Source organism: Mastigoproctus giganteus, chromosome 13 (genome assembly GCF_048544385.1).
Source record: "Mastigoproctus giganteus isolate SK-2022 chromosome 13, ASM4854438v1, whole genome shotgun sequence".
NCBI lineage: Eukaryota > Metazoa > Arthropoda > Arachnida > Uropygi > Thelyphonidae > Mastigoproctus > Mastigoproctus giganteus.
Window position 1 is genome coordinate 35,142,002 of NC_143587.1, and position 10,840 is coordinate 35,152,841.

The following is a 10,840-nucleotide window of genomic DNA, read 5'->3' on the forward strand; positions in this document are numbered from 1 at the left end:
TATCCCTTTTTCTGTGAAAGGATGCATCTTGAATTTCTAACCAGAGTTCAACATGACTAATGACTTGGTGATTCTAAACAAACAATAGTCTCACTAATCTGAAGAATAAGAGAGATGGGACAATTCATAGTCAATATTGGCAACTGCAATAATTTTCCTTGTAAGATTGTGCTTATTCTTGAGAATTATTGGCACACTGACTATCAACACAGTGTGTCAGTTCTAATGGTACTCCAGCTAATATGGTTTGAAGTGTATTATATAAAAAATATTTTCTCTCTCCACCTCAGATTGGTTAACCACAGCCCAGACTGAAGGGATCCTTTAAGAACCCCTCCAGTCTTTGATCTCTCTAAATGAGTTTAAGTGGCAAAACCCCCATACTGCAATGGAGAACTCTCCTCAGTATCTTTTCAATCCTGCCTGATTGTGATTATCAGGAAGAAACTTGCTGCTGCCATTTGGAAATGCCAGCAGATAGCTGCATTTGCAGCCATTATCTGACAGCGAATTAGTAGTAGGTTCGGACTGTAAAGGCCCTCAGAAAAAATAAAATAATTTTTGTTTGAATCCATGCATTCTGATGCATTAACAAGGCACTGAAAAAGATGAAGACATGCAAGATCTTATCAGAGGGCCACAGTAGCAATAAACTTGAGGGCATACATGGTGTGGTTTGGAAGTAAAAATGTTAAAAATACTTTCTCATGTAAAATTCAAAAGAATCTATTATTGTTATCTTCATAAAAAAAGTCTTCCAGTTTAGTTGTTCATAACTGAGTTTCAGTTTCCAATACTCGAATTTTTGATGTTAATTTGCAGCATCCATTTTTCCTGTACACAAATTTTAACAAAAATATTCTAACTGCAGTGCTAAATCACTTTCTATGCTTTTAATTAGAGGGCTAACAAAACAATAACTGCAATTAATGATGGCAGAATTGATACTGCCATGTTAAACACTGATTATACACAACAGAAAAGAACCACGTAGTGTCAGCAGTATAGAAAAATGGTATCTGTGGCAGGGCTGAATTTAACTCAAGGCCACCATATGACACCATCGGCAGGTAAAAGTGTTAAATCAATCATTATCATCAGCCATCTGAAGTTTCATCAGCTGGCTGATGATGATGATGATTAACTGCAAAACATTACAGATGCTAAACTATCAGCAATGATCTATTATGGGATAAATCTTACTGGTTGAAGAAGCTGTCAATGTATAATGTAGAATAGCAGCTCTATAACAAGAATGAACTTTCATTATGACAATGTGAAAATGAAACAGTTCTAAAGAGTATCTCCTTTCATTAAGCAACACACCTGACAAATATTATTGTAAATTTATAACTGGTTTTGTCATTTTTTTTTGCTGCTACATAAAATGTATATTCAGATAATTAAAATTTTAAAAAGGCGATAAAGTAGTAGTTATATATAGTTCTTATTTTTATTAATACACCATATTAGCATCTAAGGCCATACACCTGTTCAAGTGTGTTCATTGGTCAAATGCATGTTATGCGGGAAGAAAATCACAGGGAACACCCTACTCTCTCCATCTGGCTGAAGGAGCACTACGAATTCCTCCAGTCCATCCACTGAAGAGGCCTTTAGGCCTTCCTTCACATACTTCAAAGCAGACTGAAGTGCTTATTTTCAAGCTATTCTCCATTTTTGAAGTACTTGCATACCATGTCACTAAAAGAGCAATGTTGAGGTCCCTTCCCTCCAATCATACTTCATGCAATTTTTTTTAATTATTATTATTTTGCATAATTTTTCTTTCTGGGCTCTGAGGAGTATATTTCAAAATTCAAAATTTCACAAAGAGAAATTTTGAATTTTTCAATCCACAGAGCCCACCTTTATAAAACCCCCACTATAGGAGATCGTACACATTTAGGAAACTTGCTTGTGAAAGGTTAAAACATTGAAGCAATAAGAAGCTGGCTTGCTGCATTTGGAAAAGGTACTTTTAGATGAGTGCATGGTCCTCATCTCAACAAACATGATTTTTGTGTCTTTTGAGATGAAGACCGTGCACTGCTTGTAAATATTTTATTGCCACTGGCATTTCTCATAGAATGGAAGCAAATATTAATGGCAATAGGAATTAGCACATCATTCTTCTGGGAAAGGACTGTTACAAAGTCATTATAATTGTTTTTACAAAAGATTATGGCAAAATCTGAGTACAAGGATTACAGCAAAATGGAAGGCCAAGTGTTAAAAACAAAAACAAGGATGAAATATTCCTTCAACAGTCATATCCACTATGCCAAATGAAACTGGCCAATACTCACTACTGCTATTGTCACATGATATCCAACAACAAGAACCCTAACCCAAATGGAAGCAGAAAATGTATGCCCGTGGAATATTGCATTACATGGCATGGTGAAAAAGGTTACTTCCACTTGGACACAGCCAATGCAGTGTCCAAGTGGACACTACATTGGACATTTATAGCCACAAATGCACACTACATTGGCATAAGTAGCTATATGGTGTGATTTGACAGCTGAGCTTTCCCCCCCCCCTACATTTTTGAGGTCAGAAATGTATGGGGGGGAACCTGTTACCCTGGAGTACTATACATGACCACTGATATGGATGCCATGAGTTTGATTCTATTACCACCACAAAAAAAATGTATATCCAACTTGGCACTGGTCTGCTGACTGTTTTAAGAAGTTAAAATCAATTTGTAGGCTCTTGCAACTGTATAAAGTATAAAAATAAATTTATTTAACAGGACCTGTGATATGTTCCTTTGTAAATGTTCAATCTACCATTTGTTTTTACATGATAGAGTCATTCCGGAACTGCAAGGATGCTTTTGTATAACCCTGTTTGTGTTAATATTCTTGTTTCTACTCCAGCACGACCACCAGGTCAGTGGACTTTATAATAAATCATTAATACAAACATCAATTGTATTTAACAGTCATGAGCTTGAACCCCAGTCCACTCAAAGAGCGCATGCTATTGCACTCTCGCTCCTGACCACTCGGCTATGTCAGTGAATAATTCTCGAGGATAATTTTTCATTCTTGAGAATAGTGATGTGAGTAGAGAATTTGTAGCTTGGCCCATTGCTTCTCAGTGATTGGCTACTAATGTTATTTGTTGTTATTTGGTTTTTAGGAGCATTAGCAACTAAGGCCATATTGCTCGGGGATATGCGGTGGTCATTCCCTGACCTTTCCGCATCCTCCATATTTGGTGGTGACGGGCTCGAACCCCGGTCTAATCAAGAAGCGTGTGCTACGCACTGCTGCTCCTTCCCACCTGGCTACGGAGGTGCCTGATTGGCTACTAATCACTGTATTTTGTGTAGTATGTGCCATTTTGTGAATGACTTCAGCTGGCAGTGTGTTTCTTCCGTTTTTTCTTGTTAATCGGGTTAATGTTAAATATATCATATTCAAGGGGGGGAAAATGATTAGTGTAATAGATTTTTTTTTTTTTTTGCTTGAATCCTTCCAGAAGTCATACAAACTAACCTATCCTTTTCTACTTAGACCGAAATGATTGCACATCTTTCCCTTTACCTAAACAAACCCAAAAAATAACTGCTGGAACCAGTGCCGGACCAAGGTATTTTTGCACCCTGGGCAGAGAGATTTTGGCATCCCCTTTACTAAGGATACATATTTTTTTTTTTCCATGATTTGTAAAATTTGGCACCCATTAAATAATGGCACCCTGGGCAAGGGCCCTGCTAGACCATGCCTTAGTCTGGCACTGGGTGGAACAGTTTATGTTTGCAAAACAAAAACATCATGAGTGAAAAGAGCTGCAAATGATAGCGAATGAAATGAATTATAAAAGAAATGAGTGGTAATTAAACTATAAAACATGTTCTAACATAACAAAAACCAGGTGAAATGCATTACAAAGCAAATGAGCGATAAAGGCCATTAATTATTCACAGTACTAAATCTACCAACCACCAAGTAGAAGTGGGCAGAGCTCAACCTTTCTTGTAGGTTGAGGATAGTATACCTACCTTTCTTGTAGGTTGAGATAACATGAAGCAGCTGTATGTTGTGATTTGTAGAGTTCTGCAAGTTTTTTAATCATAAATTTCTTTGACTTCCTTTAAAACTAATTAATGGCTGTGTGAACTTCTGCAGAAACTGTTATTTTACACAGCCAATGAATATTGTTTGTGCACTGAATTTAGTATTACCGTATGCAAGCTTGTACATCAGCAAAAAAATATAAAAAAAAAAGCATCACTTATCCTTTCCCTCTAAGAAGTTGTCTAGTTCTTCCTAAAAACAATTCAAAATACCCACTTCCACAACACAACTATTCCAACAATCAACCCCCCGCGGCAAATTTCAGCACATCTATCCTGCAACCATCCTTCCCATGTCCCATTCATGTGTATCTGAGCAAGATTAAAGATGCCTTAAACATTTAGCTTACTTATGTACCATTTAAAAACATACGTAGCAATATAACCAGAGCTGAACAATACTAGTAAAAGTCGCGAATTCCCAAAAAGAGATGAGGAATTTAAAAAAAAAAAAAGCTGAAATTATAATTCACCCCAGACTATGTACTTACCCGAACTTTTTAGAAGACGAAGTCTATTCATAAACCTACGAACCCACCAACCATTAGCACCATATTTAGTTCCACAACGTTCGTTATAAAGCTGAATAGCTTTCTTCGCGACCATGTGGTATGTCATGTTGTTCAACGCTTCTGGTAAACAACTCCTTTTCCTTTTCCTACACCGCTCTCCTGCTTCACGTTGAAGTTCTGCTAGTTGTATTCGCCACATGCGAATGGATTTCTCATCGATATTCAAATGCCTAGCAGCAGCGCGATTTGAAGTTCCATCAGCTAATTTTATTGCTTCAAGTTTGAAGCCTATTGTATAATTTTTTCTTTTCCTAGTATCCCAGTTATTCGATGCCATTGAATCTGACTCATTGCCTACGAAGTCATTATCTTCATCCATAGTAATTACAAATGCATATACATTAAGCGTCTCTTTATTTAAAAGATTTAACGTCTCTTTATTTAAAAGATTTAACGTCTCTTTATTTAAAACTATTGATAAACTAACGTTGACAATTAAGATAACTTATTGCTGACATTTGGAAGACGCCCTCGAGTATAGCGGAAATCTTTATACATTTAGCACACATAAATATTATACTGCGCTTGCGCGATACGTCATCATCACTCACAAAAGTTCAATTCAAAGTGAGGTAATAGCATACACTTCTGTATGAAATGTATTATAATCTTTAATATCACTAATTTTTATTACAACACACTGAACAATCTTCAAAATATTTACTCTCGAGATATGCGGTGGAACCCAGTTAAACACATCGTTAAAAGGAAAAAAGAAATCTTTTGCCCTATATGTAGAGTTTTGCGCGGATGCGGATGTCCGCGTTTTTGCAGATGGCGAATGAATTTTTGCTATTCGCGCGGAGAGCACACTCACATGATACAAGAAACAAAACAATTGATTTTTTTCATCAGCCTTGAACCTAATTTCGTTTAGTATTTTGGAAACTCTTCAGAAGAAACTGGGCTCGCGTATCTGTTTCAAAAAAAAAAAAAAAAATTTTTTTTTCCCTTCTTCCTGTCATGGACGCAAAGACAATCCAGATGTTGGGAACAACTTCCTTTAGCGAAGGCACTTTTGTGACTGGGGCTCACAAATATTAATTTTCTGGCCATGTAATATTTGGAATTATTTCACTTTTGGGATTTATTCTATATATTATTATTATTAACTATGTGGTGCAAGGAAGCCTGAGGCTTATGCTGCATCAGCCAAAAATAAATTCCCGAATTACCTTGAGAGAGAGAGAGAGAGAGACAAAAGTAGAAGGAAATCACCAAGGAAGAGAAGAATTCAGCTCAGGACCCTGAATGTATGACCCTGGGTGTGCCAAGCCCATACTCACCAGATGGTGAGCCCCTGGGGATAATTGTTTTATTTTCTACTTGATTTTTCTTCTTTTTTAAAAATTGTTTCCATTTATTTATTTTTCATGTAATATAAATATTTTTTTCCAAAATATATAAGTAATTTTTGGGCCTTATTGTATGTGTGGTATGGGGATGCAAGTTCTGCTCCCCTTAATTTCCTAACATAACAAAAACCAGCTGAAATGCATTACAAAGCAAATGAGCCATAAAAGCCATTAATTATTCACAGTACTAAATCTACCAATCACCAAGTAGAAGTGGGCAGAGCTACAAGCAGCAAGAAGTAGCTGTTGCAAAGATCCATGGGTAAGCTTCACATACTGGAGTCAACTGAACATTCTCTACTTGCATGACTCTTGTTTGTGAATTTACTTGAAGAGTAAAGTTTTTAGCCTAACACTGGGGCATCCAAACTTTTTTAGTAGGGGCCATAAAAGATAAAAAGTTGAAGTTCATGGAAAAATAGTTCCTTACCACTAATGCAATTTTCAAAATAGAATTTAGTTTTCATTGGCCAATATTTATATTTATAATATTAAAAGTTAACCCCAGGGGCTCACATCTGGTGAGTATGGGCTTGGCACACCCAGGATCTTGAGCTGGATATCATCATTCTTCTCTTTCTTGGTGATTCCCTTCTACTTCTAACCCTTGTTTTCCTCTCAGGGTAATTCAAAAAAAAATATATATACATATTTTTTTTTGGCTTGTGCAGCATAAGTCTCAGGCTTCCTTGCACCATATGGCTAATAATAATAATAATAAAATGTCAACATGAAAATCTGACACTATTAAATAACACTAATAGCATTCTTATTTGATGATTTCTTTTTTATTGAAACCCAAAAGGGATTAGAAGTATAATACTTTTATACTGTGCATGTGTCGAAGGTTGAGAAGACAGAAAATACTTATTGACAACAGACATAAATTTTTGTAGATTATAATTTTCATGAAACATTTGAAGAATGTTGTTCCAAAGAGCAGAAGGGATAAATGAAGAAGAGGGAAAGTTAGTTCTGTGAGTTTGGAGTTGGACAGTGAATGGATGTTGACTGGTTGAAGCTGTTCAGAATAACCACATGCCTCAACCAGTCAACATCCATTCACTGGTTGAGGCATGTGTTCGGACTGATCCAGAAAGTGATTTAAATTTATGCCAATTCAGAAGAACAGCAGCCATTGCTGTTATTTGTTATTTAGGAGCATTAGCAACTAAGGCCATATTGCTCCATGAATATGCGGTGGTCATTTTCTGACCTATCCCCATCCTCCGTATTTGGTGTTGACGGGCTTGAACCCCGGTCTAATCAAGAAGCGTGTGCTACGCACTGCTGCTCCTTCCCACCTGGCTATGGAAGACAGCAGTCATGGAAACATCTACAGAAAAGGAATTTGGTAGAAACTGAACATCTGCAATGCAGAAAGGGGAGAGAATTCATAAGGGTTTTGGGAAGACCCACCCAAGATGTGAGAACAATTTTCCATTTTGAACAGTTTGAGATTTGTACAAGCAGAGGCGGATTTAACGGCGGGCGCACCGGGCGTGCGCCCTGGGCCCCGACTTCTGAAGGGCCCACGCAAAACCCCAACAAATTAGTTGAACATATTAGTTCGTAACTTTGTGATTATTATTATGCTATTATTAATTATATTATACATATATTATATTCAAATTTTATTGGAACTAAAACATTAATAGTACATAATATTTTTTATTTATTTAAAAAATTGGTTAACATGTATTTTTATTTTCCCTGTCTCTCTCTTTTTTTTAAGGGGCCCAATATTTTCTTCTGCGCCCGGGCCTCAACCGACCTTAATCCGCTCCTGTGTACAAGGTCAGTAGTTGTAAAGAAGAAAAGTAACACAAGAGTGAAAAATAAAATCAAGTTTCTTTAGAAGCCAGGGTACTCCCTAATAGAGATATGTGACCTTGTCTAGAAAACTGGGTGTCATCAAAGATGAGCTCGACTTTTTTTTTTTGCAAAAAATAATACAGGCCTGAGTTCTAGAAGGATTGCAGTTAATTAAGTTTTCTTTGTCCCAGTGGAGGACAACATGGAGACCAGCATTTAAAGGGTTAGTGGTGGATATTCTAAAAGTCAAATCTATTACATGATTGCTATATTACAATCATGTAATAATGTTAAATACTGATGAAGATATATAAAACATCGTAAGAAAGAAAGCAATGCAGAAATATTGAATATTATCAAAAATGGACATCTTCAAAAGTCAGTATGAAACTATTTTGTGACAAACTTGTTTTGAGCTTTAGGGGGCGATAGCATACATGGCCATGGTTTGCATAATATGAAGAAGTGGGCTGCAGGTTGGGCATGCCTAGGCTAATTTTTATTAGTGGTAGAGTCAGGGGCATTCCTAGGGTATGTGGTACCTGAGTGCCAATTAAAATTTGACACCCCCTTTAAAATTTTCTTCATATGTGTATGTAAGTTTCAGGTGCCCCTTGAAGGCTGGTGCCTGGGTGCAGTGCACCCCTCGCACCCTCGGGATGGCCTGCCGCTGGGTAGAGTATCACACTATAAGCAGAATGCAAGATTTCAATTTTTTTATAGATATTTTAGGTAGGCAACCTTTAAAATATAACTCAGGATGCCTGAGGTGAATAAGAAAACAAAGTTTCTTAATTAAGTACACTGTATAAAATTATCTTACCTTAAAATAACAAAAATCATATTTATTGCAATTACAGGCACAATAAAAAAACCTGGGAGAAAATTGGCAATAAATATCAAGTGCATACCAACCCAGGGTCCTGAGCTGGATATCATCATTCTTCTCTTTCTTGCTTTCTTGGTGATTCCCTTCTACTTCTCTCTGGTAATGCGGGAATTTTTTTTTTTTTTTTTTTTTGGCTAGTGCAGCATAAGGCTTCCTTGCACCATATGGCTAATAATAATAACTTCTTGCATCATATGCCTCAACTAATGCATCCTCAAATAACAGGTCTTTTATTTACATAAAACATGTGAACAGATACACATACAGTACTTGTTTATCCCCCATTAAAAAAAATGTGTGTGTTGCGAGCACGCATAGCGGAAGTTATTGCTCGTGAAATCATCTAGTAATTTACGGGCGAGAAGAATCAGTGGTTACACGTGGTCTGAATTTTTGATATTTGTTTTTTAAAAAATTACCGTTTGACCTTCATTGTGATGTCACGTGACATATTGGTATTCCCTAATAACGTCGTTTTTTTTTATTTAAAAAAAATAAATACGTTTTGCCTTTCATTTTTTCAGCACCGACGTATTGTGATGTCACGTGCAATCCAGGAGGAGGTTGAAAGCGGTGAGTAGGCGGAGTCAGCACCCGTCAATCACTGCTTTCCTCCTCTTCTCTTTGCTGCCATTTTAGAGGGTGCACTAGTCTCTAAATATTTACTCAGTGGTTTAATATTTTACAATTGTTTTACAAGAGGTTACAGGCCGACATTTAACTTACCTCCTTCGGCTTCTTTGTTCAACTCCATCGCAAGCAGCAATTTCTTCCGCTGTCGAAATCGCCTGGATCTCTCCTTTGTACTCAATGGAGGTGGTTTCGGTGGTCGCATTGCACGTTTACGTGCTCTATACGCCTTACAACGCTCACTATTAGACCTCGGCATGTTGAATTATGATTTTTTTTTGTCGAAATTTATTATGAAATACGGTAGAGAATGACGGAAGAAATATTTTGGTTTTTAAAATTTTAAAATCGGATTGCTAGAAGCTGAGATGTGGCGATTTAAAACGTAAACGCGACACACGTGCGAGTTACACCGTAGCCGCGCTGTCGGGGTACTGATTGTGTCATGCGTCGTTGCTATGTACGGCGCCGTGTCGCTCGTGCCTGATGTTGAGTGGTACAGTGGTGGGCAAGAGAGAGGGAGAGAATCATTTTGTGTCACATTTTCGTGGCAATTTTTGTTAATGCACAGACGCAAGTTACTCCCATGTGAAAATACGCCTAAAGAAGTTTCACTTCAAAATTTCTGGTAACTCATGTTGATAGGCAATGAAGGCAGTGCAGGAATGCAGTTGCACACCCATTCAAGTTGACCATGATTTGAGCCTGTGACTGCTAAAAATGGTTAATGATTATATTCATTATCAAAATGATTAGTTGTAAACCCCTCTGCCTAAGCAGAGTTTTTTTTTTTTTTTTTAATTAGAGTAGAAATATGAAAATTTTACCTACCCATATATGAGATGATATGAGTAACTTCACTATCCCCATAGCAAAACCCACAAATAACAGTAGCATTCATGAAGTTTGAGATATACATTATATTCTTCTACTAATGGAAACTGATGCCACAATTTGGTCAAGTCCAGTTCATTTTGTAGCAAACAAATCTTCCACTTGCACCTTCATGCTGATGGAATTATTAATAACTTGTTATACCCGCCCCTTATATGGAAGGTTCAAAAATACTGTGATATGTTTAGTATACTGGAGTTCACATCTAAATGTGAACCAATGTGCAGGTGGATCAGCAAACCTATACCAAGACATTGTGTGGGGAGCCTGGACCACTGCCACAAACCAAACTATTATATTTAGGCCACCCGAATAATTGAATTCATTTGTCGTGCTGTGTCTCATGTCTGTTAATTGTGTGTGTTCTATGATCGATTTGTTTGTTTGCTGGATGAAAAACCCCAGTTTCTGGGGAAAAAACCTTGCTATCTACCCTGACCCTGAGACCGACTAACTCAGCCATGGAGTGAAAAAAGCCCATTAAAGTTCGACGGAATTCAAACCCAGGCCTTTTCCACCCGGTGTGGGGAGGACAGTGATGATACCACTGTGCTACCCCCGCAGACTGGACCACTGTTACATATGGCAAAGA

General features: G+C 37.2%; 1 protein-coding gene across 2 annotated transcripts in view; it reads right to left on the reverse strand.

Moving 5' to 3' along the window:
• LOC150075958 (uncharacterized) overlaps positions 1 to 9,686 on the reverse strand; it is a 35,278-nt gene extending 25,592 nt beyond the window's left edge. The window contains exon 1 of one of the 2 annotated variants that reach the window (XM_090387431.1): positions 9,451 to 9,686. In XM_090387431.1, coding sequence (XP_090243557.1) covers positions 9,451 to 9,613 — 163 coding nt within the window. In that variant the 5' untranslated portion in view covers positions 9,614 to 9,686. Of the gene's footprint in view, positions 1 to 4,584; positions 5,006 to 9,450 lie in introns of those variants that run through there. The other variant, XM_090387430.1, reaches the window with a different exon arrangement.
• Positions 9,687 to 10,840: the final 1,154 nt, after the last annotated feature.